Source organism: Bactrocera neohumeralis, chromosome 6 (assembly GCF_024586455.1).
Source record: "Bactrocera neohumeralis isolate Rockhampton chromosome 6, APGP_CSIRO_Bneo_wtdbg2-racon-allhic-juicebox.fasta_v2, whole genome shotgun sequence".
Taxonomy (NCBI): domain Eukaryota; kingdom Metazoa; phylum Arthropoda; class Insecta; order Diptera; family Tephritidae; genus Bactrocera; species Bactrocera neohumeralis.
In genome coordinates this window covers 23,730-42,465 of record NC_065923.1, presented here as the reverse complement: position 1 = coordinate 42,465, position 18,736 = coordinate 23,730, and the positions used below count along the sequence as shown (strand labels likewise).

General features: G+C 35.6%; 3 protein-coding genes across 3 annotated transcripts; all 3 read right to left on the bottom strand.

The window, feature by feature from the left end:
* Nucleotides 1–8,030: 8,030 nt before the first annotated feature.
* LOC126762732 (DNA translocase FtsK-like) lies at nt 8,031–8,609 on the bottom strand (the record flags this gene model as incomplete). The annotated part of the gene is made up of 1 exon (XM_050479699.1): nt 8,031–8,609. A coding segment is annotated over one exon (567 nt), but the record flags the coding sequence as incomplete, so codon positions are not given.
* A 4,022-nt stretch (nt 8,610–12,631) lies between these two features.
* Nucleotides 12,632–13,765, bottom strand: LOC126761562 (DNA-directed RNA polymerase II subunit RPB1-like). Its single transcript, XM_050477862.1, has 2 exons — nt 13,760–13,765; nt 12,632–13,204 (listed from the first exon to the last, which is right to left on the bottom strand). Exons 1-2 carry the CDS (start codon nt 13,763–13,765, stop codon nt 12,632–12,634), a joined length of 579 nt encoding a protein of 192 aa, XP_050333819.1.
* Nucleotides 13,766–15,262: 1,497 nt separating this feature from the next.
* Nucleotides 15,263–16,803, bottom strand: LOC126761561 (uncharacterized). The gene is made up of 2 exons (XM_050477861.1): nt 16,765–16,803; nt 15,263–16,573 (listed from the first exon to the last, which is right to left on the bottom strand). Exons 1-2 carry the CDS (start codon nt 16,801–16,803, stop codon nt 15,263–15,265), a joined length of 1,350 nt encoding a protein of 449 aa, XP_050333818.1.
* Between the last annotated feature and the right edge of the window lie 1,933 nt (nt 16,804–18,736).

The window sequence follows — 18,736 nt, the reverse complement described above, 5'->3', positions numbered from 1 at the left end:
ACAAAGGGGCAGAATGCTTGATTCTACCAATTCCTCTGTGTTCTAACGATTTGCCATTTCAGTTTAAACGTATTCAGTTTCCAGTGAAAATTGCATTTGAGACACAAGGATAGTCGCATAGTGTATGGTATACATTTGGAAATGCTATATTTTCCACTCGGACAAATATACGTGGCCTGCTCACGAGCTGGAAAGCCATCTTTTCTATACACCGGAACAGAAACCAAAAAATGTTGTTTATCAAGCTGCGATACATTGAAAAAAAGTGAAATGATAAATTCAACTTTTTCATTTCTAAACACATAATTTCACGCAGGACAACGACTGCAGGGTCAGCTAGTACATATATAAAAGAAAGTTGTTGTTAGTTACACCATTTATAACTCAAGAACGGCTAAACCGATTTGGCTAAAAATTGGTGAAGAGGTAGCTTAGAACCAGGGTAAGGACATAGGATACCTTTTATCTCTTTATGTCAAAGTTTAATACAACTCATAAATACAAAAAATATATTTTGGATCATAAGCATTTATTGAAAATTCATGTTTGTAGGAAATATATGCGTATAATTTTTAACATAGTTTTCTCAAAAATAATATAATCGCTAAATATTTGGAATAGAAGAAAAGAACTGCAACCAAATACCCAGTGAAATAGATTATAACTGGCTCAGTATTCAGTCGTTGAGTATGTATTGTACCACGTGCATCCCAAAAGACTGATGTCATAACCTTTCCAGCCGCCTTTTTCGTTTTTCCACGCCTGAGAACCGGTTCATCATTTGCAGTCCACTAGAATGATTGTCGATTGGACTCCAGTGGGAAATGATGGAGCTATGTTTCTATCACCGACGAAAAATGTCGGCTTCATTCCGATTAGAGAGCACTTAAACACTTCTCAGAATCAGTTATTCGTTGTTTTTGTAGGATTATGAACTTGCGAGGCACCTACTTTGCTCATTTCGCCTGTTTCCAGCTTAGCAAATATCTTTTCAACGTTGGATTTCCCTGAGCCCAAATTCAACAGTATTTTCCCCAAAAAAGCAATGCTTTATTAACACACGAAATGCTTTATGATCCATTTTTTTTGTAAATTAACACAAGTTGCTTCAGAAAAATGCAACTAATAGAAATCATATACATAGATGGTAGTAGTAGTATTATCTATGTATCAGCCACAGTGAAGCGTGTACGGGTCGTCTAGTCCTAAATAGTTTTAAGTAATATTGGTAATAGTCGAAAAAGTCTTTTCGTATTTTGTCAACAGATGTCATTGCAGTCGTATATCTCCTGTGCTACCAATCACATTGGAATAAAAAAATTTAATTCGGGGAAGTTCAAAAAAAGTTACAGCTGTTCAAAAATGAGTGAAAATAATGAAGAAATTCGCTATACTTTGAAACTTTTGTATAAAAAAGGGAAGAATACCACGCAAGCCACCAATGAAATTTGTGAAGTTTAAGGAGACGATGCTATATCAGTTCGTGTAGCACAACAATGGTTCGCTCGCTTCCGTTTTGGAAATTTCGTAATTTCAATTTACACTGATGGAATAATGTCTCTAGCGAAAAAATGGCAAAAAGTGGTCTACCAAAATGTTAAATATTGGTTTATTTATTTATTATTATAAATTTTTTTGGCTACCCACAGTGGCGTAGCTACAACTTCGGGCGCCCGGGGCAAGAATGTTCTACCGCCCCCCTTTATCTACCTACCTACAAGTTTCCTGAGGTAGTTCGAACAAAAGTGAATTTTTACAAAATATCTTCGATATTAAGTATATAAAATTTAGGAACTAGAAGCCACGCAAATTCTGAAGTTCCAAAATTCTCAAAATACGGTTTTTGAGGAAATTGATAGTAAATTTACAAGACATCTTATTAAAAGCCATAGAAAAAACCCATTTTCGCCCTATATCTTGTACACCTTTGACACAATTTGCAGGAATTTTAGTCTATTTTGCCTACTATTTTTAAGAAAGATATAAGCCAAAAGATATAAGACAAATTCAAAGACTGAAGAGTATTCGAGTATAAACTAATATTTTTCATTGTTATTCAGATTATTACATTGTGAGTGTACAACTCTTTATCTTTAAAATTTGTTGAAGTATTTTTCTGAATATTAAAAAACAGCGAAGATCGTTTTTCCGCCCCCAAGACGTTGCGCCCGGGGCGACGGCCCTCTTCTCCCCCCTAGCTACGCCACTGGCTACCCAATATATAATGTATAACTCATACACTGACCAACATATTCGACATAAGGTTATAAGAAAAACGAAAAGTATATAGTACATATATGGGTGTAGGGCAGTAGTATCGACCCGATTTAGCCCATTTTCGATACAGACATAACATTGTCAGGAAAAGATCATATCTAACACATTGCCCGATATTTGCCGTAAAAAGTCAACCATATAGTTTTTGTTGGATTGGGAATATTTTTGGTCATAAGATGGTATACTCTAAAGCAGTGGTTCCCAAACTTATTTTGTCTACTGCCCATTTTGAGAATAAATATTTTTTTAGCGCCCCCATTTTTTCACCTATTTAAAAACCACTATAACTTCAAATTAAATTAATTAATTATTGTGACCTATATATGTATATTAACGGAGAATTCTAAATTGAGCGCAGTAGGTAACATACAACGGCGCTTAGGTCTCAAGTTAACTCTTACGGGCTCCACCTGCCAATAAGAATGATTTTTGAAACGCAACTTTATAGTATTAAAACAGAGAATCTTTTATTAAAAATAAAACTAAAACAATCGATCCTTATATAAAAACTAATGTGAAGGATGAATCTGATGCTGTTTAATACGTTTGTTAATATCAGGTTCCAATTTACTCAAGAACAGTCGCAAGTCGCCACGTTCGGTAACAAGCAAACGACTTCTCTTTTTAGTAAGCAGTGTTGTCACAGCACTAAATCCACGTTCACACAAATATGACGATGGGAATGCTATCAAGAATCGTTGAACGATTGACCACAATCCAGGGTACAATTGCGGTATCGGTTTTTGTAGCCAAAATTCTTGGTAACCATTTTTGAACTTGATTTTTATTTCCTCGTTTGTTGTCAATTCTATAAGTTCTTCTTCCAGCTGAGGTGACATTGCTGTGTTGACATTTGAAAACGGATCCAACACCCAGTCTGGTATTTCCAAGTTCAAAATGTCCTGGTATCGTTCGGTAAAGTCAATGTGGAGGTTTTCCAAATGTTGGCAGTAGGTAAACAATTCGTCGTTACTGCATGATACTGATAAATTCGGAAAATTGTGAAACTCACGTCTGCCCAGATTCTTTTTGAAGTGAAACTTCTTTACGCGCGCTTGGCTTGGGGAGTAAGCTGACGAACGCGTTACGAAAAGTGTGATCAGGCGAGGCGAACGGTAATTGGTGGGGGATATAGGCAAGCGTCAGCAGTGCGCGCGCACATTTTTCTTTCTTTCTCTTACAGCTGGGAAATGAAATATGTGTATACTTCAGTCAGTAGTTCGTTTGCGAGTTTACTAGCGTTACGCGAACGGTGATAGTTTGGTTATTTTATTGTAATTTACTGTAATTTTATTGCGTTTTGAACAATTTTATGAATTAATATTGTTCAATACATTCAATATTTTACGTTCAAAGTGAATAACATTGTAAATTTATTTTAAAGTTTATGTTATGTGAATTTTCGGGTAAATAATAACAAATTATGGAGAAAAGTGACACAGACTCCGAGTATCAAAGCGGTGCTTTAGGACCACCAACTAAGAAGAAATTACGTACGGAAATTGTGCATAAAAAGTGTGTGACAACAGATTCAAGACAAGATTTTAAACCTAGTGCGACCCAATCAATTGATATTGAATCACGAAGGTTATACTTTTAAGTTCTCTGCTTCAGCAAAGTTTTAAAATAGAATAACATAAAATTTAACTAAACCGTAAATTATAAAATACTTATTAATTGTAGAGGTTTACCATTACAAATAATTGGTGACATCGTGATTGAACATGACAATAATCAAATGGAAGTTAATGATGGAAATCTCACTATAGATCATGTACAAAAACCGAGACAAATAATTGAAGTTAGGTACATTAATTTCGATTTTACTTTTATGATCATTCATGACTCTAATAATAATTTACTACATTTACACAACTGAAATTATGGAATTATAGGTTAAACAATGCGCCAAAAACTTCTGCAGAACGTGGTCGAGAATTCAGAGCACGAAAAGCACTGCTTAAACAACAATGTAAGCAACAACAGGAACCAGATGCAGTAGTTGAAATTGCTACAGATGATATTCAAAGTGCTGGCCCGCAATTGATTCAAACAATATCCTGTTTTTATTAGAAACCTGGCCAAAAGACGATGAAAACATTGACATCCCGAATTTTGATTGTATTGCGAAATTCAAGCGTAAAAATGTTAGATCAGCAGGAGTGTCAATTTATCAGAAATCGAATGATACCTCGAATATAGTTACTTCGAACATGGACATTCTATTACGACATATTCCTGAAGTTGATATTGGTCAGTCATCAATTGGTGATATATGTGCTGCTCACTGTGTTTTGGACGATGGAACAAACATCATAATGGTAGTTGTTTACATTTCGCCCAATAACACAGTTAATAATATCATAAAGTTTATATACAGAAGACTTATGATTTATGGTCGAGTAGGTTCTGAAGAACTAGGAGAAAACTATCATACGTTGCCACTAATCCTAGCAGGAGATTTCAATATCAATTTCGCATCCGAAGATGGACAACTCTCAACTCAACTCTCAACGAGATAAATTAGAATTACAAATGAATAATGACCGTAATGAGCCAACTACAAGACATGGAACAACAATCGATGCAGTTTTTTCTAGATTTCTGTCTAATTTTAATTCTAAAATATATGTATTGTATTTCTCGTATCATAAGCCTATTGTCTCGGTTTTACAATCAACCACAGTAATTACTGATGTACCCAATAATGAAAACAACGAATAAAACAATGAAAGAAAATAAAAGATCTATGCAAAAATATTAATTTACTAATGAAAACATAAAATAAATTTAAATATTTGTAGGAAATTAATATATGTATATGTGCATACATGTATATATTGCACACACACATTCATATATATACATATAGATAGAGCGAAAGAAGTTTCACTTCAGTCGTGCGGTCATAAGCATACTCACTTTTTTTTTGTAGAAGCAGTTTGGCTGCGAAAGCAGCAACGACGTTTTTTGTTTTAATTAAATTTAGTTTATCGCCTTGCAGTTGGAGATTCATGTCGTTGAACAATTTATACAGGTCTGTCATGTAAACTATCTCATTCTTTGATGTTATGAGCTTGTCTTGCAATTCTGTATCTTTAGTTTCCAAGAACTCTTTAACAGAGTCAAACAGGTTGTAAAATCGAGTCAGACAATTGCCTCTTGATAGCCAACGAACTTCAGTATGAAACAACAAACGGTTGAAATCCTCGTCATTAGTAACACAAAGCTGATGAAATAATATACCATTCAAAGGCCTGTTGCGGACTTTATTGACTGCTTTGATGACATATTGCAGTGATTGAAATAGTTTTTCACTTAAGTTTCTATCAACTAAATGTTGTATATGAATAACGCAATGTACACCAAGGACATCTGGAATTTTATTTTTTAAGTACGCTATGAAGCCTTTATGGCACCCTGTGATAGCCGGAGCGCCATCCGTAGCAACTGAAATAATATTTTTCAAAGGAATCTCTTTCTCATCTCAAAACTTTTCGAATATATTGAATATGGTTTCGCCTTTTGTATCGGTCTCTAAATTTCTAGCAAATAATAGTTCTTCACATATTTTCTCATCTTTAATAAAACTCACGTAAGACAACAACAATGCTTCATTAGTTGGTAAAGTGGACTCATCGAGCTGAATTGAAAGTTGACTTGACCTCTGGTGATCGCACAATGATTCTTCAATGTTTTCAGCCATTTCATCAATTCGTCTTTTCACAGAATTATTACTCAAAGGAATTTTTCGGATAATATCTGCGGCCGGTTTATGAAGCACAGTAGTTACTACTTCATTTATTGCTGGCAATATTAACTCTTCTCCGATGTTATGTGGTTTGCCTTTTTGAGCAATTAACAAAGAGATATTGTACGAAGCTCGAAGTCCGTCGTCATCTTGCTTAGCAGCCGCCGAAAATAGTTTTGCTACACTTGGCTGAGTATTATGCTTCTTCTCTAGGTATTGAAAATATGCTACATTCTTGTCTTTCTTATCTGGATGCATTTTATTCAAATGATCTTGCAGTCTTGAAGACTTCATCCGAAATGGAAATGGGTTTGTGGGATTTTCAATGACTCCGAATTTAATATATTCCGCACAGTATTGCCGTCTCTTCTTTTTTACTTCCGACAATGTTTTGCTTTGAGATATACGTTCAACTTCACGAGAAGTGTAAAGGAGGCGTAAGTACTGCTCATCTATTGCGCGCAAAACCACAAATGAAAATAAAATAAATATTACATTGTTTATATAGAAATGCTTAAGCAGAACGCACCGACAGGAACAAGACAAACATGCATAAACTCCTTTATCTCATTCGACGCTCAATCGTACACAACAAGTCCGAACAAGTATTCAATGAACCAGACGATTAATACAGGAATGCACAATTTGTTTTATTTAACAAAAACTTGTTAAAACATGATAGATATCTACGAGTACTAATAACTATTAAAATGCGAAAGTGTGTCTGTTGCCTTTTTATTTGTTTGTTTGTGTCTACTTTCATTATCAAACGGAGCTACCGATGGACATGATTTTCATTTTTTCTATGTTCCATAAAATAGAACAGAGATATGAACTACGCGGAGAGAAATATAGAACCGGGTTTGAGCAATCTTTTAATTCATATTAGTTGATGTTCACAATTTGTTGTTGAGAGTCGAGAGCTCATGCAGTCGTTGTCTAAGAGGTCTCCTAGCTAAATAAAATTACAAATCACCCCCCAGGCCTCTACACAATGCCCCCATTTTCTTTCTGGGTCTCTTACCGCCCCCCTTGACACCTGCAGTGCCCACAAGGGGGCGTTATCGCCCACTTTGGGAAAGACTGCTCTAAAGGCATTATTCGTGCAGAGTTGTATTATTTGCTTCTTAATTTCTACACTGGAAAGAAAAGAATCAGACCGAAATTAAAATTGTGTTATATTATCTATTTTATTTGGTTAAAATCGATCGGTCAGGTCTCGCGATATGTGATTTCACCTTAAAGTGGGTCCAATTTTTACCCTGTCTGCTACTAAGCCTCCTTATACCATCTCGGGTGTAAAATTTGATTAGTTTTTAACAGTATCGTTATTTAGGGAGTGGACGTGGTTATCCTCCGATTTTGTGTATTTTTATACTGCCGGTAGTGGGGGATTTGTCCTGAGCAAATTTGGCTTTTGTAGCTAAACTGGTTTAGGGGATATTTAAATTAAACTAATTATAGCGAAGGGTCGCGACCAATTTTCAAAAATTAATGGGGCTTTGTGGTCGTATTAGTAGTCCACTTAGCCCCATCTAAGTACAATACCAATCGTCTTACGATGGCGAGAAATATGTATACCGTACGGACGGACAGACAGTCACTCGGATTTGAACTCGTTTATTCATTTTGATTATTAATATGTACTTGTATATATATACATATATGTATATATATATATATATAACCCTATATCTAACTTAATTAGTTTTAGATGATTTGTTAGGTGGAAAAAACAACTATTATACTCTGTAACAACACATGGCAAGAGTATAAAGAAGGAAATTTTAGAAAAGCATGTCCTAAATTCGGTGTTAATGTGGATATGACTTAATGGGGCAAGTTCTCTAAATTTAGAATATATCACATTCATGTTATTCAAAACATACGAGAACTTAACTCCAATATTTCATGCCCCAAACTTTCCCAATATAAATAAAATTATAATGTTTCGATTGGATTATTTATTACTAGTTGTCTTCATTTACGTCAATGTTTTTCATATATTTCTGATTTAGTATCGGCGACGACGGTATACGCGACGACGAGCAGTTTTGTAACGATAACCATCATTAGAAGAAAAGCTATGGGCGGGAGCAGATTCTGCATAAGAAGGTTCAGCGTATGACTCAGACTGATAGGATGCAGCTGGCGCATACGTTTCCGATTGATAAGAGGGGGAAGCAGAATAAGAAGAAACTGCAGGAAATGCATCTGGAGATAAGTATTCAACGGAAGGTGATGAAGCTGCTGGAGGCAAATATTCGCTTGAAGGAGCACCACGACGTTGACGATGACGGTATACTACACGTCTTTGAGTTTTGTATCGGTAACCGTCCGATGAGGAGAAACTATGCGAAGCAACTGGTTCCGAGGCTGCATATTCTGGTTCTGCTAAGACACTGGGAGCAGCAACATCAAAGCTTTGTTCTGGAGCGGTGTAAGAAGGAGCCGATACTGGAGCACTATAAGTCTGTACTGGAGCGGAAGCAGCAGCAGCATAAGTTGGTGGAAGGTATTCATTGCTTATGTGGCTAACATCAGCGGTCACAGATGCCACCAAAACACAAAGCAAAAAATAAATTTTCTGGAAGAAAAAAAATTAAAACCATTAATATGTGGTACTTTCGCGAAAAGATTGAAAAACAGGAAATATTCAATTCAATATGACTTTGTCCTTATCTTCTTTATCTTACCATTTTAAATAGTTTATCTCTTAATCGGTACAGAAACCAAATGAAAGTGATAATTTGTTCAAAAATTAGCTTGTTTTATAGTCTGCTTAGAATGATGCGCAAAGCTGTCGCAGCAGCATTTCTTCAAATAAGTAAATGAAGGTGACACAAGCGTACAGCTGCAGATTATGCAAGCAATAAATAAGTATTTTAAGTTTATAAACCAGTTCTATTGTGATTAAAATTAAATTTGCCTCTTGACAAAATTGCAAAAAACTTTCAATACCACTTTTATACTAAATTATAAAAAGCACTCAACAAGCATCCTGCTGTTGAACGTACTCTACTATTTGGCGTTATAATGCTATTACAATGCCAAAATTGAAGATAAGTCTTACATTGAGAGATTTGAAATCGCCATGACAGAAAGAAAATACATATTTTTCAAAATAACACATTTAACACCAGTCCATTTGACTGTATGTACCATGTCTAAGTGATCACCCTTGACCCAATACACTTGTACCAACATTTTTTCCAATCCTCCAAACAGTTGTTAAAGTAAATTTCCAGAATAGCCTTAAATGCGTAATGATTCACGTTTAATAGCTTCAATTGACTCAAAACGGATTTCCCGAAGCGGTTTTTTGAGTTTGTTGAATAGCCAGAAGTCACACGGAGTTAAATCAGGCGAATACGGTGGTTGCGACACGATATGGGTTGAAAATTTGGCGAAAAGCTCACGAAGAAACAATGCAGTATGCAACGGTGTATTATCGGGATGCAAAAATTAAGATTTGTCGGCCCATAATTCCGGCCTCTTCTACGAACAGCTTCGCGCAAACGACGCAAAACACTCAAGTAGTATTCATTGTTGACAGTTTGGTCGATCGGAAGGAGTTCGGAGTGCACCGCACCTGGATAATCGAAGAAAACTGTCAACATACCCTCGATATTTGACGTGCTTTTACGTGGTTTTTTCCTGGTAAGCATTGTTTCACATACGTCAACGCAGTGCTGGTTTTCGATAAAATTTAATTTCCAACTAAGCCGTTAAGATCTCTCACTGTTAATCGTCGATTCTCAAACACCAATTCCTTTATATTATTGATATGTACTACACCGACCGGTCAAAGCCGAAGGACCACACGTCATTCGCTGTGGTCCAAGCCGATGGGAAAACAGTAATAGCAGGACATCTAAAAATTAATGAATCAGTCTATACGGCAGAGGCGGCTGCAGTATACAACGCAATACTAGCAGCCTCAGAATCGAACGACAAGACGATCTGCACAGACAGTATGTCAACTATTGCTAGTATCATGAATATTACTAACAAGGCACCCCTAATTTCTGAAATACGCACCAAACTTATACAAAAAGGCAAAGAAATCAAAATTATGTGGATTCCTGGTCACGCTGGAATTATTGGGGACGAATTTGGGGATCTGAAAGCAAAATCCGTAGCAAGGGAGCCATTATTTACCTTCAATTATATGGTGAGGAAGGATATTTTCCTACTCGTCAATAACTTCCTTAAAAAACAGAAAACAAATTTTTGGAACAGTGTGCAAAACTATTACTCGAACTTCAACGCAACTGGTATGCAGCCACATATTCCGTCCACCTGCCGAACAAACGACGTTATTGCTTTTACTCGACTTCGGATTGGGCATACCATGGCCACGCACTCGCACCTGCTAAACGGTTCAAATAGACCACGCGAATTCTGCACATATCCATCGCTTACAGTTAAACATCTTCTCGATGAATGCACTAAGTTTAGTGCAACTAGAAACACACCATTTGATGACCAACCCATTTCAAATACGCTCAAGGTTTTTTCTGAGGAATTTTTGTCCAAAACTGGCGTTAGAAAATTAATTTAGTTCTCTAATTGTAAGTTATCTTACTTCCAATAATTTCCTTTACTAACATCAATTATTTTAATAATTGTACTGACAGTAATATTGATCTTATATTTATCTTTTACTGGCTAATATATTAATATTCTAAGACAATATAGTTTTATCAGAGCAGGAAGCCGTAAGCCCTGGCAGCTAGTGCTTCTTACTCTGTAAGTAAATTGTATTATTATTTTTCTTTTAATATGTAAATAAATAAATAAAATAAATATTATTGATGTGTTGATATATGGGGCATACAATTGAAATTCAGAGAGAATACTTTGCTGACAATAGTAACTCTGTGTATCTAAATATGGGTTTAATTGGGTCAATACTTCCATAAGCCCTCATACACCAGTATTTGAGTTATTTCAATGAAAATTACAAAACGTGTTTTATTCATAATAGTGTATGGCTAAAATAAATAAATGTGAGCGAAAACTTGACCCCGTATAACAAGGATTTTCGAACATCAGGCTGACTTTACTCCAGATGGTTGGTGATTATATATGAGTTACATTAATAAAGCTAGGGAACATTTTGTTAGTACGTGGCATTATAATAGTTAATAGATAAAAAACGTATCGATTCCATTCCAACCCTCTTATAATAAATATATATACATATAATATATATGTATAATGATTTTCATTTTTCTATCAATCTTATGCCGAATATGTCGGTCAGTGTATGATATATAAAATTGCTTAGATTCCGATCCTCTGGTTGACATTTTACATCTTATTGTATTTCCCTGGCTTTGATTCTTGCCAGTTGCAAGAGTATTAAATGTTCGATTGCACCCGAACCTTAGCACTTCCTTACTCATGTTTTATACCATCAGAAAATATTGACTTCAACGAATATTAAATCTGCCGACTTTTAAAAAACTTTTTAAATTGTGACTTGAGATTTTTGATTTTTTCTATCAATCTTATGCCGAATATGTCGGTCAGTGTATGATATATAAAATTGCTTAGATTCCGAAATTCTGGTTGATGTTTTACATCATAAGGTATTTCCCTGGCTTTGATTCTTGACTTGAGATTTTTGATTGAAAATTAGGGGGTTTTCTATATTAGGTCAATAGAAAGAGAACTAATAAATATTTTAAACAAAAAAATATGGGATGTTTGAGAAATAAGAAGGCAAGTTCCCAACAAATTTCGTGAAAGAATTTTTTTATAAAAAACACTAAAATTTGGTTAAGTTGGTTTCACATAAATTTTGAGCTTGTGTGAAAAAATTTATTTCTATAGGACTCATAGTTTCGCCAGAAATTGAGATAAGCCATTCTAGAATTCTTGGCTACTCAAAGTAGTTAAAACCGAATATTTAAAACAGTCGCAGACTTTACAAATATCTGGACTGTGAAGTATTGTAAGGTGTATACTTGTTGACGTATTCAAAACCAAATTAATCTATTTCAGTAATGTTTAATGTACATATCTCCTAAACTAAGATAACCAAATTCGCTCAAGAAAAATCCTATAGCGTTAAAATTAATTAAATCGGATCATAACCCCGCTCTATTTTTTAGGTGAAATGCCATATCTCGAGATCTGCTCTTCCGATTTCAACCAAATTCAGTTCCTGACATTATTTTCAAATTCCTATATCACAGTGTGAAAATGGACTAAATCGGACTACTACCACGACTAATTCGCCTATAACAAAATTTTAAATTCCTTTTGATTCCTGCACTTTCTAGTATACGAATAAAGAAATAATTTATAAAAAAGGATAAAACTTTTCACGAACAGTGCCTGTGAAGTATACCACCTTAGAACCAAAAATTGTTGAAATCGCACCAGAAATCAAGTCCCTAGGTATCCAATATGTGGACCCCAGTACCTATAGTTGACTTTTGACAGATAATGTAGGTCAATGTGTGAAACAAATCATTTCATGTCAGTTTCTTTCCCGAATTCCTTAACGTAAATAAAATAATAAAATTTTTCGTTGTAATAATTATTATTCGTTATTTTCATATTCGCCAATGATTTTCATATGTTTCTGATTTAGTATCGGCGACGACGGTATACGCGACGACGAGCAGTTTTGTAGCGATAACCATCATTAGAAGAAAAGCTATGGGCGGGAGCAGATTCTGCATAAGAAGGTTCAGCGAATGACTCAGACTGATAGGATGCAGCTGGCGCATACGTTTCCGATTGATAAGATGGGGCAACAGAATAAGAAGAAACTGCCGGAGATGCATCTGGAGACAAGTATTCAACGGAAGGAGATGAAGCTGCTGGAGGCAAATATTCGCTTGAAGGAGCACCACGACGTTGACGATGACGGTATACTACACGTCTTTGAGTTTTGTATCGGTAACCGTCCGATGAGGAGAAACTATGCGAAGCAACTGGTTCCGAGGCTGCATATTCTGGTTCTGCTAAGACACTGGGAGCAGCAACATCAAAGCTTTGTTCTGGAGCGGTGTAAGAAGGAGCCGATACTGGAGCACTATAAGTCTGTACTGGAGCGGAAGCAGCAGACGTATAAGTTGGTGGAAGGTATTCATTGCTTATATGGCTAACATCAGCGGTCACAGATGCCACCAAAACACAAACCAAAATGTAAATTTTCTGGAAGAAATAGAATAATTATAATATCGCACTTCTACAAATACCTAAAGCAATAACGGGTTAGGCAGGATAATATTCGAACTAAATAGGACTTTGTCCTTATCTTCTTTATCTTACCATTCTGAATAGTTTACGAGTATCTCCCAATCAGTGAAGAAACTTATTTAAAATGATATCTTTTCGGAAATTCAGCTTCTTTTATGTCTGCTTAATCAGCAGGATTAACATCATAGGTGCTCACTGATGAATACTTGCAAAAACGAGTGTCGGTAGTAGACCAGTTCTGTTAGAACTAAAAATGCATGTAAATATGTATAATCAACAAGTAAGGAAGAGCTAAGTTCGGGTGCAAACGAACATTTTAAACTCTTGCAACTTGCAAGAAGCAAAGCCCGGGAAACACTTTAAGGTGTAAAACCAATCATATAGAGTAAAGTCAGCCGGATGTTCAAAAATCCTGATATTAGTTATATATGGGCTAAGTCAAGTTTTAGCTCAAATTCGTTTATTTTAGGCACAAAGATACACTGTTATGAGGAAAACACGCTCTCTTACTTTCATTAGGATAACATATTGTTCATTCACTCGGAAGTTCGAAAAATTTTATATTAAGTATATGGGGGCTAAGGGAAATATTGGCCCGCTTCAATCCATCTATGACATACATACATACCATTATAAGAGAAGGATTATCCCTTAATTTCAGTTATATATCTCACACATTGATAGACATTTTCGATCAGAAGTCAAGTAAAGGTACCGGTGTCTATATATTCGGTACCTAGGGGCTTGAACAGTTTTAATTGGATTTAAACAACTTTCGGTCATTTGGTGGCACACACTAAAAACATTATTCGTGCAAAGTTTTATCCCGCTATATTAATGGCTTATTGATTTGTGTACTGAACACTGAACGAATGAAGTGGAATTTCAAATTGTGCTATATGGGAAGTAGGCGTATTGGTGTCCGATTGTAAAAAGAATTCCATGTACTAAATTTTGTCGAAATCGGTCACCAAAATGTGGTCGGTGCCTTGCCCATTGTTCAATTTTTACCCCGTTCCCTATAAAGCCTTGTCATACCATCTCGTAGGTAAAATTTAATATCTCTAATAAATCTATTGATTTATCGCGCTTTAAGTAGTTTTTAACAGTACCGTTAAATGGGGAGTGAGAGGGATTATCTTCCGATTTCATCCATTTTCACAATGTCGGTAGAAGTTCTTATAATATTGGAGCCGGACGAATTTGGTTATTGTAGCTTTATTGGCGTAGGAGATATGTACATTAAACCTATTAGAGGGCGGGGCCAAACCTACTTTTTAAAAAAATGTTGCCCACGTGTGCCTCTGGCTACTAAGATGCCCTGTGCCAAATTAGAGTATTATATCTTAATTTAGTGCAAAGTTATGGCGTTTTATATGTTTTTTGTACTAAGGAACCTACATACCACGTTTCATCAAGATATCTCAATTTTTTCTCAAGTTACAGCTTGCACGGACAGACGGACAGACAGACAGTCAACCGGATTTCAACTATTCTCGTCATTCTGATCATTTATATATACATAACCATATATCTATCTCGATTAGTTTTAAGTACTATGTATAACCGTTAGGTGAACAAAACTATAATACTCTGTAGCAACTGGTTGCAAGAGTATAAAAATCAGTCTCTCTCTCTATATACATATACATATATGTACAAGCCGCGAAATTCAAAAGTCAAAAAGGCGGAAGGGAGATATTTTCTAGTATACAAGTATAAATTCATAAATTCAATTAATGGAAGTAAAGAAAGTTAACAAGGCCACACAGAGGATTAAATTACATATGTACACCGTTGCAAGATTTTGCTAATTGGGTTTCTTAGTACACTAAATTTCAAATATGAAAATAAAATACTTTATATTCTTATAATGATGTTATTGCTTTGTAATTCTGTATACAATTGGACACACAAATAATACAAATTCCAATACATATCTAATACACCAGATAGGTCTCATTAACCTATTCTCTTACTTAAAGAATAATTCTGTCTTCTTAAATAAAATCATTAGTGACGACGGTAAATAACCCGACGATGGGTTTTGTAACGATATCCGTCATCAGACAAAACATGAGCTGGGGTAACTTCAACAGGGGCTGGAGCTGGTGCCGCCTGTTGAACAGGTGGTAAATAATCATTTGATGGTGCAGCAACTGGTACTTCCTGGACTGGTGGCAAGTATTCATTAGGTGGCAAATGGCTCACATCGCGACGGTTGCGGCGGTATACAACACGACGGTGTGTTTTATAACGATAACCATCATCGGCCAAAATATGAGATGGAACAGCTTCCACTGGTACTGGCGCTGGAGCCGCCTGTTGAACTGGCGGCAAGTATTCATTTGATGGTGCAGCAACTGGTGCTTCCTGAACTGGTGGCAAGTATTCGTTGGAGGGCAAATGGCTCACATCGCGACGGTTGCGGCGGTATACAACACGACGGTGTGTCTTATAACGGTAACCATCATCGGCCAAAACATGAGATGGAACAACTTCTACTGGAACTGGGACTGGAGCTGGAGCTGGAGCTGCCTGTTGTACAGGTGGCAAGTATTCATTTGATGGTGCAGCAACTGGTGCTTCCTGAACTGGTGGCAAGTATTCGTTGGAGGGCAAATGGCTCACATCGCGACGGTTGCGGCGGTATACAACACGACGGTGTGTCTTATAACGGTAACCATCATCGGCCAAAACATGAGATGGAACAACTTCCACTGGAACTGGGACTGGAGCTGGAGCTGGAGCTGGAGCTGGTGCCGCCTGTTGAACAGGTGGTAAATAATCATTTGATGGTGCAGCAACTGGTACTTCCTGGACTGGTGGCAAGTATTCATTAGGTGGCAAATGGCTCACATCGCGACGGTTGCGGCGGTATACAACACGACGGTGTGTCTTATAACGGTAACCATCATCGGCCAAAACATGAGATGGAACGGCTTCCACTGGTACTGGCGCTGGAGCCGCCTGTTGTACAGGTGGTAAGTATTCACTTGATGGTGCAGCAACTGGTGCTTCTTGAACTGGTGGCAAGTATTCGTTGGAGGGCAAATGGCTCACATCGCGACGGTTGCGGCGGTATACAACACGACGGTGTGTCTTATAACGGTAACCGTCATCGGCAAAAATATGAGCTGGGCTAGCTTCAAGTGGAAGTGTTACGTAAGCAGAAGCAGGTAAAGCAACATCTTGGATCAAATTGGAGACAGGAGCTTCAACTGGTGCAACGTCTTGAATGGGTGGCAAATACTCATTTGAAGGCGAATGACTAATATCAGCAGTCACAGCTGCGATTAATGCGAAAACAACGATTAAAAATCTCTAGACAGTAGAAAAAGTTTCGAACCAAATAATTTTTGTATTTTAAGCAGCTTTACAAAGAACCCAAAATCAAAAGAACAACAATCTTACCATCTTCTTAGAAAGTTAGCAACTGAGCAGTAGTGAAGCCACAACTCTAATGAAGAACAAATAAGATTTTAAGTTATTTATATATTAAGCGATTGTGTTACATGATGTTGGTCCCTGTAATGTAAATTGGCACTGGCCATAAGCAATTCTATCGTTTCTCTTTACATTCTTTTTCGCCAAATTATTTATCTCTTAGCATTTTTTTCTATTTTCGTTATCTTTACAAACACACTCAGCATTTTACGCACAAGTGACATGTACCAACAAAACCTTTTATAATACAAACAATCATACATACTTATATATCAAGTCCTAATATTGTCATTCTCGTTTATTTATGTAAATAATGTGACTACAAAAAGAACATATAAAAGTTAAGCAAATATTAGCACTACGCAAAATTGTTGTCAAGTTACTGGTATTCCTATTTAAAACAAATTCACAATGACTTTAAGCCAAATGTTCGAGTGTATATATGATGGTCATTTGAGAAAGGTTTTCTAGGTCTTTTATATCTAAAATAAAGGTTATTAAAATTTTATAAAAAGGTAAAATAGTGCATAAATTGTGTTTAAACTCATCAAATAATGTTGTATTCAACTTCATCAGGATAAGGTGTCACAATTTAACCACCTTTTTTTTTAACTAACAACAAGGAAATATTTTTATAAAACTCGCAAGCAAAAATTTTTGGACGCAAAAGGGAACACGTAGGGCTCGCTTTTTTCAGCCCATTTCGTGGTATATGCTATCCAAATTATATATCAATATAATTATTAGAAATAACACAATAAATATTATTATTAGAAAATTATTCCAAGTTGTTGGATTTATCCACAAATTTTATTCTGAAGGCCATCGATATTGGTCTTCTGATATTTTAATTTTTTGAACAATTCACTTTTATATGTGCCCTTTATAAGTATTATTTGATCAAAAGAGGTTTAAAGAGCGTCCTATTAGCTTTTTAAGTTTTGTATCTATTTAACCTTGGGTAAAATGTTTAAAAGTTAACAGGGGACCAAGTTGCCTACGTTAGTTTAACATATCTAATGTGGTTCCTTCTTAAAGTTAGATAGGAATTAGCACTATTGTTTTTATTATATATAGAGATACGATTACACATACATATATCTACCTGGTTTTGTTAGTTCGAGGCGGCACAATTTTCTTTAGTTTTAATTTTTTAATAAAGTCTCTCACTTTCAAAAACGATCGCGCGGTTACATAAATATTTTAAGCAGTTTGGTTGAAAACATGGAGAAATATTTCTTATTTTCTTTGTAAACTTGTTAGACCTCAAAGCGGGCATATACTCACATGTGCATACAAACGTATGTGCTAAAAACGCTTATGCAAATTAGTGAATGTCTTTTAAGAGCAGCGCTGGTCATAAATATTAACAAATCCACACGAATTCTCAATAAATAAAGCACTATAGTTACTATCGAAATAGCTAATTAAGGTAATCGTTTGCCACTTGGTTGGCCATCGGCTATAAAAGCCACTAACCGATAGACATATACAATAATATAATAGAATACTCTCATATTATTTTTCATATTTATCCACATATAGTTTTAACACTCAAATTCTTCTGAATTGCGGAGTTCATTAGTTTTTATCGTTTGCATAATCCCAGAAACGCGTCTCTATGTCTGCATAATATTTAATTTTTTTAACCTCTTTCCTTCTATAATTGATATTGTCTTTTGTTTTGTTAAAATTTATGTAAATGAAATTCTAATTTGCTTTACTTTTGCAACTGTTAGACTATCACCTCTTCTTTATATACATACATATGTATACTTATACACATAAACACAGAAGTACATTTTTATACTCCTGCAACATGTTGCTACAGAGCATACTAATTTTGTTCACCTAACGGGTGAATGTATCACCTAAAAATAATCGAGATAGATGTATGTAGAGTTATATCCGGCTGAATGTCTGTATGTCCGTCCGCACACAATTATTAATCACATTTGATTCTTTCACTTTCCAGTACACAAATCAAGAACTAATTAATATATCAAGATGAAATTTTCCACTTATAATTTCTTTAAAGTA